Source organism: Dipodomys spectabilis, unplaced genomic scaffold (assembly GCF_019054845.1).
Source record: "Dipodomys spectabilis isolate Male_0828 unplaced genomic scaffold, ASM1905484v1 ptg000050l, whole genome shotgun sequence".
Classification (NCBI taxonomy): Eukaryota; Metazoa; Chordata; class Mammalia; order Rodentia; family Heteromyidae; genus Dipodomys; species Dipodomys spectabilis.
This window is the reverse complement of record NW_024870727.1, coordinates 8,929,090-8,955,695: the sequence shown is the minus strand read 5'-3', so window position 1 is coordinate 8,955,695 and position 26,606 is coordinate 8,929,090. Positions and strand designations below refer to the sequence as shown.

The 26,606-nt window shown below is 38.5% G+C and overlaps 1 protein-coding gene across 5 annotated transcripts in view; it reads right to left on the bottom strand.

Moving 5' to 3' along the window:
* The window catches only part of Phc3 (polyhomeotic homolog 3), a 72,315-nt gene that overhangs the window by 38,003 nt on the left and 7,706 nt on the right, over positions 1–26,606 (bottom strand). For 4 of the 5 annotated variants that reach the window (XM_042678871.1, XM_042678872.1, XM_042678875.1 and 1 more), the window contains exons 3-7: positions 23,865–24,020; positions 22,500–22,577; positions 11,698–11,856; positions 9,374–9,481; positions 4,126–4,372 (exon numbers count right to left, since the gene is read on the bottom strand). In XM_042678871.1, the coding sequence (XP_042534805.1) occupies positions 4,126–4,372; positions 9,374–9,481; positions 11,698–11,856; positions 22,500–22,577; positions 23,865–24,020 (748 nt within the window). The remainder of the gene's footprint in view (positions 1–4,125; positions 4,373–9,373; positions 9,482–11,697; positions 11,857–22,499; positions 22,578–23,864; positions 24,021–26,606) is intronic. The other variant, XM_042678873.1, reaches the window with a different exon arrangement.

The window sequence follows — 26,606 nt, the reverse complement described above, 5'->3', positions numbered from 1 at the left end:
CTTCAACTACTGGTACTGGGAAAACTGGGCAGCCACATGCAGAAAACTAAAAGTGGACCCCAGCCTATCACCATGCACCAACATCAACTCAGAATGGATTAAAGATCTTAACACCAAACCTGAATCTCTGAAACAACTGCAGGACAGAGTAGGAGAGACACTTGAACTTATAGGCACAGGCAGGAACTTCCTGAACATAGTTCCAGAGTCACAATAAATTGGACAGAGACCAGACAAATGGGACTAGCTTAAAATAAAAAGTTTCTGCACAGCTAAAGACATAGCAACCAAGCTAGAAAGACAACCAACTAACTAGGAAAAAATATTTACCAGCAATATATCAGACAAGGGGTTAATATCCAATATATACAGGGAATTCAAGAAACTAATCTCTCCCAAACCTAGCAAACCATTACTAAATGGGCAAAGGAAATAAAGAGAGACTTCTCAGAAGAAGAGATAAAAATGGCAAAGAAACACATGAGGAAATGTTCCCCCTACCTGGTTGTACAGGAAATGCAAATAAAGACAACCCTGACAGACTACCTTACCCCAGTCACATCCTAAAATCAGCCAACGACAAACGCTGGAGGGGATGCAGAGAAAGAGGAATCCTATTACACTGCTGGTGGGAATGTACACTTATACAACCACTTTGGAAAGCAGTCTGGAGGATCCTCAGAAAGCTAAATATTGACCTCCCCTATGACCCAGCCATACCACTCCTAGATATCTATCCTGCACAACAGGAACCAATATACAAGGACACATGCACCTCCATGTTCATTGCAGCACTGTTCACAAAGCCAGGATATGGAAACAACCCAGATGTCTACCACAGATGAGTGGATCCAAAAATTGTGGTATCTATACATAATGGAGTATTATGCAGCCATTACAAATGACAAAATAATGGCATTTGCAGGGAAATGGATGGTACTAGAAGAAATCATGTTGAGTGAGGTATGCCAAGAGCAAAGAGACAAACATCACATAGTCTCCCTGGTAAGTGGATGTTAAATCCAAAACGTAAGATTATACGACAAAGTTAATAAGACTTGAGAATCAAAAGACCTTCACTAATCTGGTCAAATCACTACTAAATAACCCCATGCTGCTGATCATACATATGGTATATGTCTGTACACTGGAGGGAAACTAGGATGAGGACACAGAACTAGAGGGAATAAGGAAAAAACATACAATGGGACCCATCAGCTGGACTGGACTTTGATCAAAACGAACCAAGCAACTCAATGGCAGCGATGGGAGGGAGGAAATGATGGGAAAGAGGGACACTATGCAAAAGGAAAGGAATGTGCACATTACCCGATGTGGAAGAAATAATTGTATTGTCAAAGCTCACAGAACGCATAAACTTTATAGACCACAATAGACAATTTGCCCCATGAAAGTCAGAATGTGTCTATGAATTTAACTAAGCATCACTGTCCACAATACTGTAAAATTTGCAAAATTATGTAATCTCTTAATCACAATAAAGAAGTTGCAAAAAACAAAAAGTGAGAGGGCACTGACTTGATGGGGAGTAGTGTACCAGTAAGAAGAGCCCTCAGAGAGATCCCCTCCATCATTCTCTGTATTCTGAGGAAGGCCATGTGTGAACACAGCAAGAAAGCCTCTACAAGCCAAGAAGAGAGCCCTCACCTGAAACTGGCATTGCCAGGCCTGTTTTGGGCTTTCTAGCTTCCTAAACTTGTTTACAGCAGCGATAGCAAACCACACAATATTCTCACTACACAAAATATAGGTACATATTTTTTCCAACTACAATACTGCATAAAAGCCCTAAAAATTGCTTTGCAAACTTCAGTCTAATGCAATTCATGATTTCCAGACATTCGGTTAAACTTCACCTTACTTTTATATACTAAAAATAGAAAGGCACAAGGCCTATGTTCATCTGTTCATATAAAATACTATTTACCAAAATGAACTCCAGGAAATGAAAAAAATGCTGTTTTTGTTTTCTTTCCTTTTTTTTTTTTTTTTTTTTTTTTTGTGCTGGTCCTGGGGCTTGAACTCAGGGCCTGGGTGCTATCCCTGAGCCTGTACTCAAAGCTAGAGGTCTACCATTTTAAACCATAGCATCACTTCCAGCTTTTTCTGAGTAGTATACTGGAAATAAGAGTCTCACGGACTTTCCTGTCTGGGCTGGCTCCAAACAGCAATCCTGAGATCTCAGCCTTCTGAGTAGCTTAGGATTATAGGCATAGGCCACAAGCACTGGACCTTTTCTTCCCTTTTTGTTCTGCTTGTTTATTTTTTATGTTTTTATCACTGTAAGGGGAGGCACAGAAATGGAGGGACAAAGGGTGAACAAATGCAGCAATTATACTCACTGGATACTATGTTGAAATGAACTATACAACAACTTGTGGGATGAGAGAGGAAAAACTGGGAAAGAGCAAGGGAAGGGTGACCCTGTTCAAAAAGAAATGTACTCTACCTTATTTACGTAACTGTAACCCCTCTGTACATCACCTTTATAATAATAATTTAAATTTTTTAAAAATAAAGAAAAAAATGAAAATAAAAATAGAATTACCAACTAACAAGCTGAAACTCCACTTCAAGGAAAAAATGGTAAAGAAAATTCAATTATTTTAGCACTCTAAAATACATGTAAAGAAACAATAATACCAATTATAATAATAATTATTAGACAACACTACCTAAAAACATAACATTATATAACCTATAGACACAGTTCTAATTGATGAAAAAGACATTACCAATTCTAAAATCTCTCAAAATAATCTTAGTTTCAGATCTACTTCCCATCAATAAGAAGACAGGAACCAAGAGTGAAACATAGCTGTGGCTTTGTCATAAAACATGTACTATTTTGAAGAACTACAGCATGAGGTTTAAACAAATTCAGAAATGTGGTACTTACGGGGCACTGGTGGCTCATGCCTGTAATCCTAACTACTCAGGAGGCTGAAATTTGAGGATCATGGTTCAAAGCCAGCCAGGACAGGAAAGTCCGTGAGACTCTTATCTCCAATGAACCACCAGAAAACTGGAAATGGCCCTGTGGCTCCAATGGTAGAGTGCTAGCCGTGAGCACAAAGAGGCTCAAGGACAGTGCCCAGGCCCAGAGTTCAAGTCCCACAACTGACCAAAGAAAGAAAAAAGAAGAGAAAAAATGTGGTGCCCTGCAAAAGATCATGTAGTTTGGCTATTACCTGATTTTTTTCCCCGTCATAGGGCTTGAAATATGAAAAGAAGTTAAATGAACGGGGGGGGGGGGGGGGGGGGGGGGGAGAAGGGGGGGATTGGAGTGGGGGCGGGGGGGGGGAGGATGGGAAGGGATGGGAAGGGGAAACAAAGGAGGAGGCTACAATGCTTGATAAGAAATGTACTCATTATCTTGCCCATGTAATTATAATCCCTCTGTACAGTATTTTCACAATAAAAAAAATAAAAAGAAAAGAAAAGAAAACTGGAAGAAAAAAAGAAGTTAAATGAAGGAACAAACACATTTTAGTCACATAAAACAAGTCTAAAAAGTAAAGCAGAATATGAAAGAATAGAAAGAAGATCCTTACCTGAAGTTGTTGCAACAAAGAAATTATGTTTGGCAGTATTGGGATTTGAACGCAGGGCCTGTGCTTGCTAGGCAAACACTCTTACCACTGAGCTAGGCTCTCCAGTGAGGAAGATTTTTTTTTTGGTTGGTTGTGGGATCTGAACTCTGGGTCTGGACATTGTCCCTCAGCTCTTCAGCTCAAGGCTAGCACTCTACCATTTAAGCCATGGCACCATTTCTGGCTTTTTCTGCTTATGTGGTTTTTAGCTACTGAAATCCGATTGTTTATTCAGCCATACTGGGGATTGAACTCAAGGCTTTGCACCTGCTAGGCAGATGTTTTACCAACACTTGAACCATGCCTCCAGCTCTCAAAATTTTTTAATGTATACAGTAAGATGCTTTTCTTTAATTAATGGAATGCACATTTTTAAATGTTTTCAAATGTCATTCTTTTAATTAATGAAATACACATTTTTAAATGGTTTTCAAATGTCATTCTTTTCATTTTGCTCTATCTGCTAAGAAAATGAATGATGCAACTATTTTCAACAAAAATTTTATCCTACCTGGTGCTATTAACTGGTGAATACTTGATGTCCGGGTGACAGCTGTGCTTCTTGACTCCAGACTTGGACTTTCTCCTTTCTTGTTACTTTCTGGAGAAGGATCTCGTTGGCTGATTTTAGAACTGGTCACTGTTGTTTTGTTATGACAAATTGTCAATGACTGGGTTTGACTAGTGCTTTTCGGTGGACCATTTTGTGAGCTAGACAGTACACCCAACTTCTGGCTACGTAATGTTAAATTTTGAACCTAAGAACCACATAACAGAAAATAAAGATGAATACACAATGCTGTAATAAATACAGTGATCATTACAATTATAAGAACATTTATATAAGAACATTTATATAAGAACATTTTTATAAGAACAATTGTAAGACAACACAAGAATATTATACTTTTCACACAGAATCAAGTACTTCAAACAACAGATTGATGTTGAAGGAATGGAGAATTATTCTAAGTCATCTTATCTTAAATATAATTAAGTGGCTTTTTATTTTATTAGAAATGTAGGGGGTAGGGATAGGATAGTGGTAAAGGAAGAAGAAAAGGAAAAGGAGAAGGGAGAGGAAGGAAAGATGAATCATTTAGACTAAATGAAAGCAGAATGAATAAATGAATGTATGTAGAGAAAAAGAGAAGAACGAGGAACAAAGAGACAAAGACAGAAGGAAAAAGGAGAGGAAAAGATAGATGAAAGGAGGAAAGGATAGATACCACAGATAATGATAATGTGAAGAATACATGCTACAATATTCTGCATTAAATGCAACCAGCTCTAACTACAGAGATGAGAACACTAACCTTGCTGATTTCTTTTTTTTTTTTTGGTTGGCTGTGAGGCTTGAATTCAGGGCCTGGGCACTGTCCCTGAGCTCTCTGTGCTCAAGGCTAGCGCTCTACCACTTGAGCCAGAGCAGCACCATTTCTGGTTTTTGAGTGGTTCATTGGAGATAAGAGTCTCATGGGGACTTTTCTGCTAGAACTGACTTCCAACCACGACCCTCAAATCTCAGCCTCTGGTGCCTGGCCCTTGCTGTATTTTTAAAAATCATTTTCATAAAATTTTCAAAAATTCTGTTGTTACAGAACACTTACAGCCATTGAGAACTTTCATGAAAACAAAAGATTACTGAAAAGCCCTAAAATGAGTCTGTTTCTTGGCCCTGTCTATAACTGGGACTATTCTAAATAATCTTCAAGTAGAAAATTACAAGGATTATCCCAAACTCTCAACCAAGATTTATAACATTTCCAAACATTAAGGAAAAAAAAAAATCCCTCACTAACAGCCACCTCTCATTTCTCGCCTATCTGGAATTAAGATACCAAATATATTTTGTGCTAGCCCTGACCCTGGGAGGTAAAGTCAAGTAAATGAGATTCTAAAGTAACAAAGCAAATGATATACTGGCTGCTTTATAAAAGTTCTTCAGTTTCATTTATGTTCTGTCTCTACATTATCAGCTAATGCTCAAAGCCTATACTGTCCCTATCCACTTTACAGTGCTCAGTCAAAAGAAGGTACTAAATAAGTGTTCTTATCAAGCAACTTGAAGTATTAACCGTTGGTTTTTTGTTTTTTGGTTTTTTTTGGTCCACAGTGGGGCTTGAACTCTGGGCTTGGGCGCTGTCCCTGCGCATTTCAGCTCAAGGCAAGTGCTCTACTGCTTAAGCAACAGCGCCACTTCTGGTTTTCTAGTGTTTTATTGGAGATAAGAGTCTCACGGACTTTCCTGCCTGGGCTGGCTTTGAATCGTGAGCCTCAGATCTCAGCCTCCTGAGTAGCTAGGATTACAGGCGTGAGCCACCTCGCCCAGCTTATTAACCAGTTCTATTGTAAGCTACTGGTATGTTCTGAATATGAAACATCAAGCTAAAATGCTTGTGCACTGAAGGCTTAATACTTGTGTTTTGTTGTTGTTTTTGTTGGTTGTGGGGCCTGAACTCTGGGCCTGGGCACTGCCTCTCAGCTCTTCAGCTCAAGGCCAGCGCTCTACCACTTAAGCCAGCTTATTTCTGCTTATGTGGTGCTAAGGAATCAAACCAAGCGCCTCATGCATTCAAGGCAAGCAGTCTACCATTGAGCCACCATCCCAGCCCCAAGGCCTGATACTTGGTGGGGTAAGAGAAATGATTAGATCATGAATACTCTGTCTTCAATGGCTTCATTCCATTGATAGATCCAAAGTTTGAATAGACTGTTGGGATGTGGTGGGACTTCTGTGGAAAGTGAAGCACAGTTGGAATGAGGAATCATAGGGGCATGTTTTTGAGGGGTATTCTGGAACTCTACTCCTTTCCTCTGATACTCTGCCTCCTTCTGCCATGAAGAGAGATATTCTGTTCCACCACATGCTCCTTACCCTGATATACTGCCTCACCCCAATCCAGAATTGACATCTAGCTTACCATGAGACCTAAAACTATGAGGCAAAAGAAATTGTTCCTCCTCTTAAAACTGTTCACTCTGCTATTTGTCACAGTGACTAAGAAAGAACTAATTAATAACAGAAAATAGGTACTAGAGAAGAGAGGTCATTCCTGCACCTAAATCTGTTGTTTGTTTTGGGCTTTTTTTGGGGGGGGGGGGGAGCCAGTCGTGGGCCTTAGCCTCTAGGTCTGGGCTCTGCCCCTCAGCTTTTGTACTCAGGGCTAGCACTCTACCACTTGGGCCACAGTTTCACCTCCAATTTTTTTGTGGTTAACTTTTCTGCCCAGGCTAGCTTTAAGTGGTGATCCTTATATCTTAACCTCTTAAGTAGCTAAGATTACAGATACGAGCCACCAGCACCCAGCCTATCTGTGGTTTTCAAGCCTCTGTAAGATGAATATCAGGAAATTGAAAATTTAGGTATACAGGTTAGATAAGCCTAGAATGCTGTAAGCAGAGCTTAATGGGTGATTGTGGTAGAAGCTTAGAAAACAAGAATGTTGATATGAGTGTGAGCAAGTGTCATGTACTCATAAAATTTCAGATAGGAAAAAAAATAAAAAGGATTCTATTAGGTATTAAAGCAGAGATAGGTATGCACATCATATTGTGGCAAAGAACATGTCTACATTTTGTCTGTGTCTGAGACTTTGTGAGAGACTGACTTTAAACATGATAGAATAATTAATGTGGCAGAGGAAATCTCATAGGCAGCTCAGCATCATGCTAGGACATGGATATTCCCAGCAGGTTTTAATAAGTTACAGAGAGACTTGGGAGCAAATAGTAGTGTGGAAATAGGTATAAAACTTGTAGCCTGGCTGGAAATGGATTGTGTTTAAAGTTGTGGACAAGGAAGATATGGCTTTTAAGAGGTTAGTACAGGGCTGGGAAGGTGGCTCAGTGGTAGAGCACTTGCCTTGCAAGCCCGAGGCCCTGGGTTCGATTCCTCAGCACCACATAAGCAAAAAGAAAAAAGCCGGAAGTGGTGCTGTGGCTCAAGAGGTAGAGCCCTAGCCTTGAGCTAAAGAGCTGAGGGACAGCACCCAGGGCCCAGAGTTCAGGCCCCACCACAGGACCAAAAAACAAAAAACAAAACAAGAGGTTAGTACAATCAATAAGATGTCAAGGATTTTGCACTGGGAAAATAAAATGTATTAGAATATTTATTTTTCATGGAAATGGAGGTGTGACTCAAGTAGTAGAGTGACAGCCTTCAGCAAAAATACTTATTTTTCACATTACCACTCATAGTCCTCCATAATCTATGTCCAAATCACACTGAGAACCACTTTTTACTCCTTCCACCAATAATTTCTGCCACAATGTTCTATTCATCATTCTTCAGGGATTAGGCTCTTCCAGTCCTAATACCATTCTTCCTTAAAGCTCTCTCTTAACACCAGGCACTAATGGCTCACACGTATAATCCTAGCTACTCAGGAGGCTGAGATAAGAGGATTGCAGTTCAAAGCCAGCCTGGGCAGAAAAGTCTGTGAGTCTGATCTCCAATTAGCCACTAGAAAACCAGAAGTGAGCTGTACCTCAAAGTGGTAGAGTGCTAACAATGAGCACAAAAGCTGAGGGACAGAGCCCAAACTAAATTCGAGCCCCATGACCAACAACAACAAAAAAGCTATCTCCTGATGTCCAATCCATTATCCCATCCATTTTCCTGAAGAAACATTGGGTCTCAGCTATCATTAATCTGATTTTTTTAAACTATGGATTATTTTGTTTTTTCATATAAAAGAGATGATACAGAGGAAGTGCACTTTAGCTCATTTTTGTTCTCAGTTCATCAGTTCCTTTTTATTTCTAAGTAGTATTCCACTGTGAATTACTGTAATTAGTTTATCCATTAGCATATAAAGGACAATTGATTGTTCCCATGTTAGAGCTATTCAGAACTGAGCTGCTATAAACATGTTTAATGTGTCTTTATATGGATATGTGCTTTCACATCTTTAAGCATAAACATTAGGATTTGCTGGTTGGAATGTTAAATACTTGACTTAATAAGAAAAACTGAACTGCTTCCCAAAGTAGTTCTACCATTTTACTCCCTCACTAAAAATGCTGAGAATCTGATTGTGCTATACCCTCACGAACATGAAATACTATCAGGCTTCCTCATTCTTGCCATTCTAGTAACTACATGATGTTCATGGTTTTGATTTGCACTTATAAAGACAGTTTCAGGTACCTACTGGCCTTTTGAATACTGTTTTTGATGACATGGCTCTGTAAGTCTTTTGTCCATTTTTCAATTCAATTGCTTATGATCTTATTATTAAGTTGTAAGCATACTTTGTATTTTCTGGGTTCAATCTTTGTCAAATATAAAGACTGTGGATATTGTGGCTTGCTTTTTTATTTTGTAATGTTTAAAGGACAGTTTTTACTTTTAATAAAGATCAATGCATCCCTACTTTTTATAGATTTCAATCTGAAATGCATAACAAAGAGTTCTGGAATTACAGCAGCTGAAACACAAATTCAATGCTTATCTTTTCTGTATGTGCCAGAATAGAACTTGAACCAAAGGCCTCATGCTTTCACTTAGCTTTTCTCTCAAGGTTAGCACTCAACTACTTGAGTCACATCTCCATTCCCAGCTTTTAGCTGGTTAACTGCAAGTAAGAATATCTCAATTTGTCTGCCTAGGCTGGCTTTGAACCCTGATCCTTGGATCTCAGCCTCCTGAGTACCGAGGATTACAGGCATAAGCCACCAGTGCCCCACTGCAATACTTATCTTTAACATGAAGATCTAGACTTCAAGTACCACATTATGAAGCTAGACAAGCTCACCTGAGTAGCTGCAGACTGACAGGAAGATGACGATGACGACGACGACGACGAGACAACAGGAATGTCAGACTGTACAGCAGCCACAGTGGTAGCGGGTGTGAAAATCAGCTGTACAGACAGAAAACCAAAAAATACCCTAAGGCAAAAGAACACGTCCCACACACAATGTATAGCAGGCAAGAGACTGAAATTTGTGACAGAAAGACAATGTAGTTTAGGACTATCCCCTAAGCAAAAGGTTTCACATGATAAGAGAAGTTTCTGATAATGAGAACTCAAAAAAACAAAAAAAATTTCAAGTAGTTTTGAACCAGCTTATGCTCCTGATGAGTAGGAAAAATAAATCAGTACTCAAAGAAAATACATTTTGGTGATATGATATCCTCAAACCATATTTTGTCCCAAATTAGCTATTATACTTAAGTTTTACTACACTAAAAACTGTTTTCAGGTTCCTGAAATAGAAAACTACCATCACTAGTTGGGGCACAAATTATATTTCAAGGAGAAACAAGAAACACAAAGTTCTGTTCTCTTACAAGGATAACTGTGCTACACACAAAACTACAATGTTTCACTCAGTTAGAAAAGATATATAAGATGAGCCTAGGCTGATTTCCATTTTCAAACTATTCGTGAAGAAATATTCATTCTAAATGTTACGATAAAATAGACTAAAAGAGTAAATACCCAATTTATTTCTGTAGCATAGTTTCTTCAACCTTTTAATATTAAACAAATTTTATTCATTTCTAAGGTAATGCAATCTACCTAATTTAACCTAATACATTATGACAGTTATCAAAAAATATCTAAGTACCCTATTTCAAAATTATTTCAAGAAGTATTCAGTTCCTCACTGCTGTTTAAGCCAAAAAGACCAACTAATGAATCTTTTAATCTTGAATTTTGTTTTAGTATGTTAACTACAAAATAACGGGTTTCACTTTGACATTTTCATATACTCACACCTATAACATCTTTGATCATATTCACCATCCCATTACCTTCCCTTATCCCCCAACCCCTTTATGCTTCCCGTAAAGAAATCTTTTAAACTTTAGTTCTTTATTATTTTACTAAACTTAAACACAGCTTAATCTGATAGCAACCATTTCAAATGGCTCAAGCTAACTGTATTTTATTTTATTTTTGCACTGGTCCAGGGACTTGAGCTCGGGGGCTGGGCACAGCTTCCCCAAGCTTCTTTTGTATAAGGCAAGCACTCTACCACTCGAGCCACAGCTCCATTTCTGACTTTCTTCAGAGTAGTTTATTGGAGATAAGGAGTCTCATAGACTTTCCTGACTGGGCTGGTTTGAACCACGATCTCAGCCTTCTGAGTAGCTAGGCTTACATGCATGAGCCACAGATGCTTGGGATTATTTTTTCAATTATATTTCCAACCTAATTTTAAAGAACATTATTAAAGATGTAATGAGAAATAATGACAAGGTGTACTGAATAATCTTGAAGTAAATAAAAGGTGAGTCATATCATTATTTTCTGTTAGAAATATGAGTGGAAACTAACTTTCCAATTTTAGAACAAGAATTGGGAATCTAGACACATATAAACAGTTCAATGGACAAAAAAGAATACACATTAGAGCCAGTCAAAGCTTTCATCTAAGTTCTGAAAAAAATAAATGTCAAGCAATTTCTACATTCCTCAAAGATGCCAAACAATTAAATTAGGAAATCAGTATGCACCCAACTACAGAATAATCAAATTAACATTCTTGTATTTGTTTAAAAAAAAATTAAGAGTGCAGAAAAGAACACAATCTTACAGATTTGATGTGAAAGTAACTAAGACCTTTAAGAATCATTTGGTTAATTATCAGTAACTCCAATCCAGGTTATAAATTCTTACTTACAGGGTATAAATTCTTACTTACAGCTACTGACTAAGTTATTAATATTTCTTACTGTTTAATTAAATCTAAAATGTCAGAAGTATATACTGATTCACCAATCATTGTAAGTACTAAAATTAGACTATAAGACATCAATTCACTTCGATTTCAGAAATACTAAAATGTGAGGGAAAAAATTCTGAAAAAGACAAAACTTAGTATTACAAAATAATCATTACAAAATTTCTGTTAGATTCCCATGACTGACAATTAGTATTTGTTACCAAGAAGGACTAATTCAAAGTAGATTTATCTGTGGCATTTATAAAAGGCATTAAAAGCTAGGCATACACACAAAAAATTTACCATTTCTTAAGTATTAAAAATGCCTCATTGCACTCAGTCTAGAAACATTTTGATCTCTCAAGTCCTTAAACACTGAAAACTTTTGGTGCTCATGTCTTACCATTTGAGCTCGGAGATACATTTGAGCTTGGCTTGCAGTTAGGGTAGGAGAGGTACTCCCTAGTAACATAGTCTGTTGGGTAATACTGCCGCTGGTAGAACTGGAAGCCTGGGAACGGCTTATTAACTGTGCAGGAGTAGGAGAAGTGGAGAGGTTGATCTAAGGAAGAAAACATATCAGGTCATAGACTTCCATTTCTTGCCTCCAAGTTACTGAATTTCACCAAGATGCAATTAGTCAATCAATGGTATAAACTATGGCTGAGGAACCCAAAAAGGAGATCTTTAGTTTTGACAGATCTCACTTTGGGCAATTATTTGCATGTAAGCAAACAATGCCATGGACTGGTTAGTAAGCAGGACAATTTTTAAGGATATCTACAATGTATTTCAGTAAAATTTCCAATAATTTAATATGTCATTTCTACTAGTACCCAAAAATTAGAGCTAATATTTTATTACCATTAAATATAATGATTTAAATACTCTAATCAACAGTTTTTTTCTTCTTGTCACATTTTTGGGCATTTATAAAGTGAGCAAAAATTAAAACATAAGCAATTTACATGTAAAAACATACAGAAAACATTTAACTAATATAAAGTTGTAATTTAATCTCTCAGATCAGAAGCAATAACAATTGTAATTTGCCAAACAAATGGAAAAATCCTAAAACTAGTTTAAACACTATGTTAAAGTTTTAAAACTGCTAGATGATTCATGACTGTAATACTAGCTACTCAGGAGGCTGAGATTCAGAGGTAGGCAAGACCAGCTTGGGCAGAAAAATCCACTAGACTCCATCTCCAAAATAATCAGCAAAAAGCAGTGCCAGAGGCATGGCTTAAGTTGCTGAGCATTAGCCAAGCAAGACCTGAGCTCAAAAATACTTTTTGAATAAAGTAATGTATATCAAAGTAATAACTAGTTGAATCTATGAAAGGAAACTAGGGCAGGGTACATAAGTGAAGAGAGCAAAAGGGGAAATGTATATCTTTTTTACTGTCCAACTTTATATATATGCCTCATCTATTTTATACTAAAAAACTTTTGTTGACTGGCAACTCCTTTGTACAACTACTTAAAGTTAATAAAAATACATTTTTAAAAATATTTTCAAGCCAAGAACTGGTAACTAACAGCCTGTAATTCTAGCTACTCGGGAGGCTGAGATCTGAGGATCCAGGCTCAAAGCCAGGAGGGGCAGGAAAGTCCATGAGACTCTTATCTCCAATTAACCACTAGAAAACTGGAAGTAGTGCTGTGGCTCAAACAGTAGAGTGCTTGCCTTGAACTGAAGAGCACAGGGACAGCACCCAAGCCCAAAGTACAAGCCCCAAAACTGACAAAAAATATATATGTATATATTTTTTCAAACAAAGTATAATACCATCAACTCAAATTCTATGGAACAAAGCAGAAAATAAAATTAAGAAATAATTTATTACATTTCTAGCTGGGTATAGTGGCTCACACCTGTAGTGCTAGCTAGCACTTGAGAGGCTGAGGCAGGAAAACCACAAGGTCAAGGCTAGTCCAAGATATACAGTGAGTTCTGGAACAGTATGGGCTACAGAAAAAGCAAAGGAGGGAGACAGAGGAAAAGAGGGAGAAAGAGGAGGAAAAGAGAAGAGAGGAAAGGAGGGAGGAAGAAGGGGAGGAAGAAAAAAGGGAAGGAGGAAAACTGTTGATCTGACATGCTATAACAATATGAAAAATTAGGTAGAGCCAGGCACCGGTGGCTCACACCTGTAATCCTAGCTACTCAGGAGACTGCAATCTGAGGATCATGGTTCAAAGCCAGCCTGGGCAGTAAAGTCCATGAGTCTCTTATCTCCAATAAAACACTAGGAAAAAAAAAATAGAAGTGGTGAGAGCCGGGCGCTGGTGGCTCATGCCTGTAATCCTAGCTACTGAGGAGCCTGAGATCTGAGGATCGCAGTTCAAAGCCAGCCCGGGCAGAAAAGACCGTGAGACTCCTATCTCCAATAAACCACCAGAAAACCGGAAGTGGAGCTGTGGCTCAAGTGGTAGAGCACTAGCCTTGAACTGAAGAGCTGAGGGACAGCGCCCAGGCCCAGAGTTCAAGCCCCACGACCGACAAAAAAAAAAAAAAAAAAAACACGGAAGTGGTGCTAAGGCTCAAGTGGTAGAGCACTCCCCTTGAGCTGAAGAGTGCAGGGACATCAGCCAGGCCTAGAGTTCAAACCCCACGACCAACAACAACAAAAAAAATTAGATAGGTGCTGGTGGCTCACGCCTATAAAACAAACTGCTCAAGAGGCTGAAACCCGAGATGTGCAATTCAAAGGCAGCCTGGGCAGACACCCCAGAAACCCTTTTCTCTAACCACCAAAAAACCAGAAATGAAGCTGTGGTTCAAGTAGTAAATCACAAAGCCCTAAAAAGGTCAAGGCCAAGTACTAGTGTGCATGCACACTCACAAATACACAAACACACACAGAAAAAAGACAAGGAAAGAAAAAATTAGAATGTACAGCTAATTCACAAGGAGTAGGAGCAATGAAGTTCATTGCGATTGATCTAGGAAGGGGCAAGAGGGCATAAGGGAAGGGACAGCGATTGAAGGGGTGCCTTTGACCAAAGTACACTGTATGCCTATATGGACATGTCAAAAAAGATCTCCTTATACAATTAATGGATGCCAGGGGATGGGAGGAGGGAAGATAGGAGAAATTTGACAAGAAATGTCTTATTTCCTTACTTATGTACTGTAACCCCTCTGTATATCAACTTGACAATAAAAAATAAATTAATTGATGCCAATTAAAAAGTGTTTAAAAGGAAAAAGAAGGGGGTAAGGAAAGTGGGAAGAGGAGAAGATTCAGGTGCCAGAAAGGAAGAAACTCAAAAGACAGAGATAGACATACGTTCAAGTTAACACCAAGATAGATAATAGGAATCATTGGGCTTGCACACATAGAACATCCAACTTTGAAAGTCCCTATTCTGATACAAGATTATGAAAATGGTTGTTCAATATGTGAAAAAGGAGCTGAAAAAGCTCCACTCATACATTATCTGGCCTGCTCACATTGGAAGAACAGGAGGTGCCTATGGAAATAAAAACTCCCGCATGGTTGCATAATCTATCTCAGTACATTAACATTTGCTGTTCCAGTTCCAAAAAGGGGACTGAAGCCAAGACAGTAGGAGTCTCCCGCAATTATCCCCCTTGAAGAAACATCAATGTGAACCATCCATGAAGGAAAGATAACAGAAAATGGCTATAACAAAGAAATAAGACACACTTAAGAGGGCAGGAAGAACCTGTTTGTGTAACAGAATTACACAAAGGAAGTCACTCCCTGATCCCTGTAACTATAAGTACTCTCATTAGCGTTAAATAAAATAAAACAAAATAAACCCGTCTGCCAGTAAAGTGTGTTCTCTAAATATTTTTGTTTTTCAGATCTGAAAACAGTGCTCAATAACCATCAAAATCCCAATATCATTCTTCACAGACAAAAATATCAATCCTAAAAGTTATAAGAATCACAAAAACCCAGAATAGCTAAAGCAATGTAATGTTAGAGGTATCTTTTTTTTTTTTTTTTGGGTCCGGTTGTGGGGCCTGAACTCTGGGCCTGGGCGCTGTCCCTCAGCTCTTCAGCTCAAGGCTAGCGCTGTACCACTTGAGCCACAGCGCCACTTCCAGATTTTTTTCTTTTTGCTTATATGGTGCTGAATCGAACCCAGGGCCTCAGGCATGCAAGGCAAGCGCTCTACCACTGAGCCACCTTCCCAGCCCCTGTTAGAGCTATCTTAGTACCTGACTTTATATTATACTACATAAGCCACTGTAACAACACAACAAAAACAAAAACTTGTATTGGAACAAATATGACACAGAAATTAATCCACACATATACAGCTATCTGATTTTTAATGTAAGTGCCCAAAGTGTATACTAGAGAAAGGACACCTTCTTCAGCAAATGGTGCTGATAAAACTAGATTCCTATCTTTTGTCCTGTACTAATATCAACTCAAAAATGGATTAGGGATTTTAACATAAGACCTGAAACTTTGAAACTATTACAGCGAAGAATATGGAAAACACACAACTTACTGGCACAGGAAGGACAACTAGGATTGCATCAAGCTAAAAAGCTTCCGCACAGCAAAGGATATAGTCACTAGGCTGAAAAGACAGCCTACATACAGAATGGGGGAAAAAATCCTAGCCAACTGTACCTCTAACAGAGATTAGTTACCATAATACACAGGGAGCTCAAAATTCTATTTTTTTGGGGGGAGGTTGTTTTTTGTTTTGTTTTGTTTTCTGTTTTGGCCAGTCGTGGGGCCTGAACTCTGGGCTAGGCACTGTCTCTAACCTCTTCAGCTCAAGGCTAGTGCCCTACCACTTGAGCCATAGCGCCACTTCTGGCTTTTTCTGCTTATGTGGTGCTGAGGAATCGAACCCAAGGCTTCATGCATGCAAGGCAAGAATTCTATCACTGAGTCACCTTCCCAGCCCATGGGAGCTCAAAATTCTAAACTCCCAAAGAACCAATAACCCAATTAATAAATGGGCAGTAAAATGAATAGATATTTCTCAAAAGAAGTACAAATGACAAATAAACACATGGGCATCCAAAATGAAATGTACTATTTACCTCACTTATGCAACTTGTAACCCCTCTGTATATCATCTTTATAATAGCAATAAAAATAAAGATAAACACATAAAGAAATGCTTAATACCCCTCAAGGAAATGGGGAATCAAAACAACACTAAGAATCCATCTCACTCCAGTCAGAATGGCTATCATGAAGAACACAAACAAAAAACAAATGCTAGTGTATAAAACATTGGTAAGAATGTAAACTAGTATGAAAACTGGTATGGAAGTTCCTCAAAAAATTAAAAATCGAACTATCTTAAAATCCAGCAATATCACTCTTGGGCATTTATCCAAAGGAATGAAAATCAGGATGAAATAGAAACACTTGTATTTACTGTAGCACTATTCACAACAGCCAGGCTATGGAAACAAACCAGATGCCCTAAAAAAATGAATGGATGAAGAAAATGTGCTGTATGTATACAATGGAATATTTATTATTCGGCCATAAAGAAGAAAATTAAGGTATTTGCAGAAAAATAGGCCTAAAGAACATCAAATTAAGTGATTAAGCCAGTCCCTGAAGGTTGCACATTGTCTCTCCTATGTGGATGTTAGACCCAAAATATGAACATCTATGTAAATACATACAAGATTACATATACATATGACATCAACCTCATTGACACATTTTATTTGTATGTTCTTTCTCATATATGGATGTTAGACACAAAACACATATGTAAACATATACAGGATCCTATGTTTATGTTCAACCTAACTAAAACATGGCATACACATAGGTGGAGGTACCATGGTGAAATCACTTTGAACAATTAACAGGCAGTATAACATAAGAAACATTAGGAAGGTGAAACACACCTGAACTGCAATGTGAGTAGTGGGAGGGAGGCAGGCAGAAGGAGAGTGAATATGGTCATAATAATCTATGTACATATTTGAAAAAAACAAGGAAACAGACTAGTTTGGCAAGGGGAAGGGGAAGAGAAAGGATGGAAGGAGTGACTCTGATCAATATATGCTGTGCACTACATCCACAAATACAATGTTAAAATGAAACATCTTTATATAACTGACACAAACAAAACTAAAAATGTAAGCCATTTGACACAAATAGTGCAAACATATTTTCTCCCATTTTGTTAAATTTGTTTGGTTTTTGTTGTTGTTGTTGTTGGTTGTAGGGCTTGAACTCTATGCCTGGGCGCTGTCCCTGAGTTCTTCAGCTCAAGGCAAGTGCTCTACCACTTGAGCCACAACACCACTTCAGGTTTTCTGGTAGTTAATTGGAGATAAGAGTCTCACGGGCTTTCCTGCCTGAGCTGGCTTTGAGCCTCAATCCTCAGATCTCAGCCTCCTGAGTAGCTAGGATTACAAATGTGGGCCACCAGCATCCAGCTTTTACTTTTTGGCGCAAGGGGGGGGGAGGGTTGGTGAATTTAGGGTCTAGGCACTGTCTTAAGCTTTGCCATTCGAGGCTAATGTTCTACTACTTTGAGCCATGGGTCCACTTCCATAAATTTTGGTGTTCTTTATTTCATTTAAGGCTTGTTTCATTTTAGCAAACTAAATCTTAGCCTTGTTCAGTTTAAATGCAGAAAATACCAACCTGAAATCTCATTAGTTTTAGAGCCAAGCAAACATAAAATCACCACCATTAGCTCCAATATCTACAACTGTTTTGCACCAACATAAAAAAAGAGGATTATTGGTACCTGCTGGTGTTACCTATACATCCAATTATTAAGTCCACTTTCCAAAGTTACCTCAGGATGCACAACTGACATTTAACTCCATTTTCATATGATTCTCCTCTAAACCCTTCTTTATCTAGCTGGTTACTTGATAGTCTAACTTAAAGCCCATTTTCCTTATGCAGGCTGAACCCCTCCACCTGCCTTCACCTGGAATCTATCTCAAAATAAACAAAACTAAAATTTAGACTATTACTTAGTAGTTCATTATCTCTCTTTAGGATATTGGCCTAAATTTACTAAGCTACCATGACCATTAAAACACACTGCTAGTCAATTCATTTAAGGAATAGCTATATAGAACAATGAATAAACACACAAAACCAGCATTGTTCCTGAACATATTGTTTCGCATTCATGTTTCTTTTCCCTAATGAACTATTCACAAGAGCTGATACATTTCATGTACAAAAGCATTAGCAAAGTTTTAAAAAGTAAGCATACTCTTCATAATTGCAATTTCTGTGAATGTCACACACATAAAATGATAGAAGAAAACAGGTTAAAAGGATACCCTTTTTAGAGTGCTAATTCCTGAGCAAATGAGCTCGGGGCAGCACCTGCAGGCCTAGTTCAAGCCCTATGATCAGTACACATATTTTAAAAATAAATAAAACACTAATTACATGAAAGAAAGCAATAAAAAAACACTTATCTATTCATATATTACCAATATTTTATAGATGAAAGACTTTGTCTAAAGCCAGACGCTGGTGGTTCATGACTGTAATTGTAGCTACCCAGAGGCTGAGTTCTGAGGATCAAGGTTCAAAGCCAGCTCAGGCAGGGAACTCCATGATACTCTATCTCCAATTAACCACTAGAAAACTGGAAGTGGTGTGTGACTCAAAGTGGTGGAGGGCAAGCCTTGAGCCAAAGAGCTTTGAGACAGTGCCCAAGTCCTGACTTCAAGCTTCAAAACCAACAAAAAATACTTTGTCTAACTCACAAAATGTTTAACCACTCCTTTCTTTTTCTTATCAATATCCTTTTTTCTTTTTTTTTGGGTCCAGTTGTGGGGTCTGAACTCTGGGCCTGGGCGCTGTCCCTCAGCTCTTCAGCTCAAGGCTAGCGTTCTACCACTTGAGCCACAGTGCCACTTCCAACTTTTTTCTTTTTGCTTAGGTAGTGCTGAGGAATCGAACCCAGGGCCTCAGGCATGCAAGGCAAGCGCTCTACCACTGAGCCACCTTCCCAGCCCCCTCAATATCCTTTTTTTTAATATATTTTCCTCACATATTTATTGGCACTAATTAGTTACACAAGGAGATTTCATTTTTGATATGTCTATACATACATAGTGTTCCACTCCTTTCCTAACTACAACTTTTTTTTGCCAGTCCTGACCTTGAACTCAGGGCCTGGACACTGTCTCTGAGCTTCTTTTGCTCAGGGCTAGCACTCTACTACTTGAGTTACAACACCACTTCCAGCTTTTTCTGTTTATGTGGTACTGAGAAATCGAACCCAGGGCTTCATGCATGTGAGGAAAGCATTGTACCACTAAGCCACAGTCCCAGCCCAAACTACAACTATTTAAGAAAAGACATACGGGCTGGGAAGGTGGCTCAGTGGTAGAGCGCTTGCCTTGCATGCATGAGGCCCTGGGTTCGATTCCTCAGCACCACATAAGCAGGAAAAAAAAAAAAGAAAGAAAAGACATAGATATCAATAAATGTTGTAGTATTTATGCCTAGATCCAGATTGCATTGCTTAAATTTTTATTTTCTGTCCTTTTAGGATCCCAGGGTCATACATTTTTTTAAATTTTGTTGTTGTTTATAAACAATTTTTAACAAATTTCATTCCTATTCCAGAATACTTTCATGCTCAAAGAGAAATTTTTGTTTTAAAAAGTTACACTAGTAGCCAGAAAAAAAAACTATACAGTATGTACTCAGCAAAGACCAAACCTTTAACTAAAGAACTACAGTAGATCATATTCAATTCCTGAAAGCCTACAAACCACACATTCCATTAGAGTCAATTTTACAAAGAATCAAACCATCCTGCAACCAGAAAGAAAATGAAGAAAGGGCAATATATTAGGATTAGAATAACTCAGTGGTTTTTAACTGCAATAGTTTGTCCCCTACCCCCACTCTTCACCTTACCTGACCTCATTTCCACCCCCATGAGTTTTTGATCATCATACTGGGAGGTAAAGGAGGGTCAGAACATACTGCTGGCACCTAGTGAATAAGCAGGGACGCTGCATCCTACAATGCCAAGATGCCCCCAATAATGAAGAACTATCTTTACTTACACAGGAAAATTAAGAAACGGATGGAATTTAAATATGAACACTTATCAGTTAAATTTCTATAGTGTAGTAATTTTCCTAGTTTCACAAAAGAATAACCTTCTCTGAGGGCAGGGATGGGAAGGGAAAATGGAGGAGAAAAAAGGAAGGAGTGAAGCTGGGCGCCAGTGGCTCACGACTGTAATCCTAGCTACTCAGTAGGCTGAGATCTGAGGAAGTGGTGCTGTGACTCAAGTGGTAGAGCTCTAGCCCTGAGCTGAAGAAATGAGGGACAGCACCCAGGCCCAGAGTTAAGGCTCCATGACCAGCAAAAATAAATAAATAAATAAAGTTAAAACAAATTAGCATTATCTTTTATTCAAGAAATTTTACATAATTTTCCACAGCATGTGTTTGCTATAGCAAAATAGCTTAATTTCACTTCTCAAAATCAATTGCTATATCTGAATAAAAATTGATATTAGGAAGTGGCGCTGTAGCTCAAGTGGTAGAGCGCTCGCCTTGAGCTGAAGAGCTGAGGGACAGCGCCCAGGCCCAGAGTTCAAGCCCCACGACCGACAAAAAAAAAAAAATTGATATTAATTAGCAAATTTAGCCTCAATTATGTAGGTAACCTAAAAAAATGTATTTTTTCTTTTTTACAAACTCTTTTGCTAAAAAGTGTAATTTTTAAAATGTAATCTGCACAAAACTAGAAATGCTTAGATGTCTTCTAAAGACATAACAAATGTAGTGTAGTACATACATGGCCAATATCCCTGAGTCATATATTTCAGAGTTTTAGTACACTATGAAAAGAAATAATTTGCCAGGCGCCAGTGGCTCACACCTGTAATCCTAGCTAAGAAAGCTAAGGAAGCTAAGATCTGAGGATCACGGTTCAAAGCCAACCCAGGCAGGAAAGTCCATGAGACTCTTATCTCTAATAAACCACCAGAAAAAAACGGAAGTTCCACTTTGGCTCAAGCAGTTGACCGCTCGCCTTGAGCTGAAGAGCTGAGAGACAGTGCCCAGGACCAGAGTTCAAACCCCATGACTGACAAAAAAAAAAAATTTAGAATCACATGACAGCTGATCACAATCAATAGGAAAGATGTTTAAGAAATAACAAAAAGAGATTTTTAAAGAAATAGATTTTCATACGAGGCAGTAGTGGCTCACATCTGTAATCCTAGCTATCCAGGGGGACAGAGATCTGAGAATCCTAGCTACTCAGGAGATTGAGATGTGAGGATTTGTTTGAGGTTAGCTCAAACAAATGAGACTCTCCAATTAACCATCAAAAAGCTAGAAGGGGAGCTGTGGCTCAAGTGGTAGACCACCAGCCTTAAGCAAAAGAAAAAAAAAATTAAAGGATAATGCCCAGACCAAAGTTAAAGTTCAAGCCCCAGTATCAGCACACAAAAAAGTCACATTTCTCAGAAGTTTAACCTAGCTCTGAATTCATGAACCATATCCTTCTGATTTTTTTTTTTTTATGTATTGAGTACTAAAATAGTATACAACATTTCTACAAAAACAGCTTCATGAAAAATAAGAACTTAAAATGACAAAAACGTAAAACAGGTCCTATCCTAGATGAGGGAACTAGTGGGAGGGGGAAAGTAAATGAGAGGGTGAAGGATGGTGTAGATGGCCAAAATACTTTATGTATGTGTGTAAAAATGGAACAATGGCCAGGCACCAAAGGCTCACCCCCATAATCATAGCTACTCAGGAGGCTGAGATATAAGGATCACAGTCCAAAGCCAGCCCAGGGAAGGAAAGTCCATGAGACTCTTATCTCCAATTAACCACCAGAAAACTGGAAGTGACGCTGTGGCTCAAGTGGTACAGTGCTAGCCTTGAGCTGAAGAGCTGAGGGACAGCACTCAGGCCCAGAGTTCAAGCCCCATGACCAACAAAAAAAATTAAAATAAAAATAAATAAATTTAAAAATGGAACAATCAAGTGTGCTGAGTTTGTTTGCAAATGGGAAGAACATGATGAGAAAATGATGAAGGGGGTGAGTCTGATCATGGTACATTGTGTATGTATATATGGATATGTCAAAATGAAATCTCCTTGTACAACTAATTGATGGTAATAAAAAATGGTAAAAACAAATAAGCACAACAGTTACTTTTAGAAAGTTATAATTAAAAATTTTAATCCAGGAAAAAACTTAGGGTACTTACAGATGTCTGGGACATACTTGACTGTTGTGTGACACTTCCTGTAGGGGATGTAGGTGGTCTTCCACTGGACAAACTTGCCTAAAACAGTAAGACCGTTGTAATATAAAAAGCATAAAGTTAAAAGCTTTCTGGAATAGGACACCAGTAGCTCAGGCCTAGCTACTCAGGAGGCTGAGATCTGAGGATCATGGTTTGAAGCCAGCCTGGGTAAAGTTCCTGTGAGACTCTTATTTCCAATTAACCACTCATAAACCAGCTCAAAGTGGTAGAGCACTAGCTTTGAGCAAGAGCTCAGGGACAATGCCAATGCCCTGAATTCAAGACCCAAAACAAACAAACAAACAAAAAACTTTCTGGTACCAGCATAATACAAAACCTCAACAAAACTCAGAAAGTATATGCATGAAACAAATTTTATGATCAAAATGGTGTTTGCCTTTGACAATCAGATGAAAAAAAGAAAGAAAAAGCTGAATCCTAAAATAAGACCCAACAGCTAATCTTATTAGCTGCATTCATTGTCAGTTTTGCTCTTTAGCTCTGTAATCTTTGAAGCAGAACCACCACTAGAATATTATGAAAAAGAAGCTGGGGCGGGGGGGAAAGAAAGAAAGAAAAAGAACCTGAAGCTGTACCAAGAGTCTGTGGATTCCAGTTTGCTAACTCACAATATAAACACATTCTCATTTAAAAGTATACTACTGACAAGAAGCAACAGCTAGTATCTGTTTATAATAGAAATACACCTTTTTCAGGTTCAGATAACTGAGATCCTCCTATCATGAGGAGATTTAGAACTGAATCTCACAGTTTCATTTAAATAATACAATCATAATGAAAATCTTTTTTAAAGGTAAACATTTAATCATAAAATGACTGTATTATTTAGCAGGAATAAGGACTGGATTTTAGAACAGTGAACATATGTGTTTTAAACATAAAATTTCCATTACAATGACTACCTCTGAAGAACGGGAACAGTAGTAGATGCAGAAAGAAATTATCTCTACGTCATTTGTTCCTTACTGTTTTGTAACTGTTTGGTATTTTTTAATGAATATAAAACACTTTTAGATCAAACAAATATAATTCATATACCATTCAGTATTCATTGTTATACCTAGAATTTTGAATACAAAATCATGCCTTTAACTCAGCATTTGTCCAGATGGATAAAAATCAGTGAGACAAAAGCTAGCCACGGACTCTCACGCTACTTATTTTCCCCCCCAACGTAGTTTCTTCAGAAAAAATAATCACAGAATATCTGAAAACTCTGAAACACCCTGTGTACTTATTTTTCACAATTATGTGACAAGAATGTTATACTTTGATCTCATCAGTTATGGATGTATCCAGTCTCACCTGCACAGCAGCAAGGCTCTGGAGCTGGGAGCTACTCAGATGCTGCTGCTGAAGGGCTGCAGTGTGTAGCATCAAGTGCTGCTGCTGAGCAGCATACATCTGCTGTAGGTACTGAGCAGCTGAACTTGGGGGACGATGCAATGCCTGCTGAATGACCTGTAGGAGAAGTCAAATTCCAACATCAGGTCATAATCTCAACCTTTATCTCTCGCTCTCTTTCTCTCTCTCTCTCCCCCTGCATCCCTCCCTCTCTCTCTGGTACTAAAGATCAAACCCACAGGCCTTGTATTTGCTAAGTACTTATGCTAATAAGCTATAGCCTTACCTTAAACATAAAATGAAGTACAGAAAAAACAATGAGTTTAAATTTTTACTGCGTTATAAGCACTGTCATTAAACATACTAGTTTCTCTCCTCCTTACATGTCACTAGGAGTTAGCAGTTATACCTAGTAGAGACAATATATGAAAGAAGAGCCAAATAAGCATCTGAAATACCTTTAAATTAAAACAAGATACTATTTTCCATCTTTGAGATGGATAAAAATTTAAAAGAATACTTCTACTGGCCAGGCACCAGTGGCCCACGCCTGTAATCCTAGCTCAGGAGGCTGAGATCTGAGGATCACAGTTCAAACCCAACCCCGGCAGGTATATCTGTGAAACTTATCTCCAATAAACCACTAGAAAACTGGAAGTGACGCTGTGGCTCAAGCAGTAGAGCACTCGCCTTGAGCTGAAGAGCACAGGGGCAGTGCCCAGGCCCAGAATTCAAGCCCCATGACCGAAAAAAGAAAAAGAATACTTCTACTAAGAAAATAAGTCAGCCGGTCACTAGTAGCTCATGTCTGTAATGCTAGCTACTGAGGAGGCTGAGAGCTGAGGACTGTGGTTCAAAGTCAGCACAAGTAGGAAAGTCCATGAGTCTCTTTTTTTTTTTTTTCAGTTGCGAGGCTTGAACTCCAGGCCTGGGCACTGTCTTTGAGCTCTTTTGCTCAAGGTTAGCTAGCACTCTATCACTTTTAAGCCACATCTCCAATTCAGGTTTTCTTGTGGTTAATCTGAGTCCCACAGGGACTTTTCTGCCAGGGATGGCTTCAAACTGTGATACTCAGATCTCAAGACTTCTGAGTAGCTAGGATTATAAATGTGAGCCACTTGTACCCAACTTCCATCAGACTCATCTCCAAGCCCCACGATCAACACAAAGAAAAAGAAAAAAGAAGTCCTCCTATAGTATGCTGTTAGTGCACTGAATTTCAGTTAGTATAATCTTTTGGCTAAAACTTGGTAAAATTCAGGGCATAGGTATGGTTAGGAATACTTTTGTCATGTAGTCATTACAAACTACATTTATCATACCGTCTACTACGTTATTTTCCTTTAGAAATTACTAGACAGTTTTTATTATTTTAAGTGTGAGATTCCAGGTTTTAATTATTTACATGCAGGAATAAAACTTTTAGTGAAAGAAAATAAAATTACTCCTAAAAAAATGCTACTTACAGAAATGGAGGGACAAAGCAGCAGTGGTACTCACTAGACACTATGTTGAAAATGAACTATACGGGCTGGGAAGGTGGCTCAGTGGTAGAGCACTTGCCTTGCATGCTTGAGGCCCTGGGTTCGATTCCTCAGCACCACATAAGAAAAAAGCCAGAAGTGGCGCTGTGGCTCAAGTGGTAGAGCACTAGTCTTGAGCTGAAGAGCTGAGGGATAGCGCCCAGGCCCAGAGTTCAGGCCCCATGACCAGACCCAAAAAAAAAAAAAAAAAAAGAAAATGAACTATACAACTTGTGAGTAGGGACAGGAGGGAAAAAACTGCAAGGGAAAGGGTGACATTGTCCAAAATGAGGTGTATTCATTATCTGACTTCCGTAACCATAATCCCCCTCTGCATATCACCTTTATAAAAACAATAAAAATTTTTAAAAATTTAATTGCTATTTGCAGCTGGGCATGTAATCCTATCTACTTGGGAAGATAACAAATAGAAGAATCACAGTTCAATGCCAGTCTGACAGAAAAATCCGCAAGACTCTCCAACGCAACAGAGGGATAAATGTAATGTCCATCTGTAGTCCAAGTCACAATGTGAAGCTTAAAATAGACACATCACAGTTCAGGCTTAGGCCTGGAAAGAAATAATACCCTATCTTTAAAAAAATAACCAATCTAGCCGGGCACTGGTGGCTCACGCCTGTAATTCTAGCTACTCAGGAGGCTGAGATCTGAGGATCCCAGTTCAAAGCCAGCCCGGGCAGGAAAGTTCGTGAGACTCCTATCTCCAATAAACCGCTAGAAAACTGGAAGTGGTGCTATGGCTCAAATAGTAGAGCGCTCTCGCCTTGAGCTGAAGAGCTGAGGGACAGCGCCCAGGCCCAGAGTTCAAGCCCCATGACCGACAAAAAAAAAAAAAAAATAACCAATCTAAAATGCATTCGAGTATGACAAATTATACAGGATTCTAGATACTCTTAAGAGAGAAACAAAGGCACAATGCCTAAATGCTTCTTCATATTTATATAAAATAATATATATACTAAAACAAGTTCTAAAATATGGAAACAAAGATTTTTTTTTAATTTTTAAGTTTTTAGTTTTTGATGATTCTATCTTCTTTACCTTATGTATGGTGTAGTCACATGTATATCTCGGGAGGGTGGGAGCAAGGCATAGAACTTGAGAGAAAAAGAATGAAGAAGTGCAGTAGTGGAGCTCATTGGACACTGATGAAAGTAAA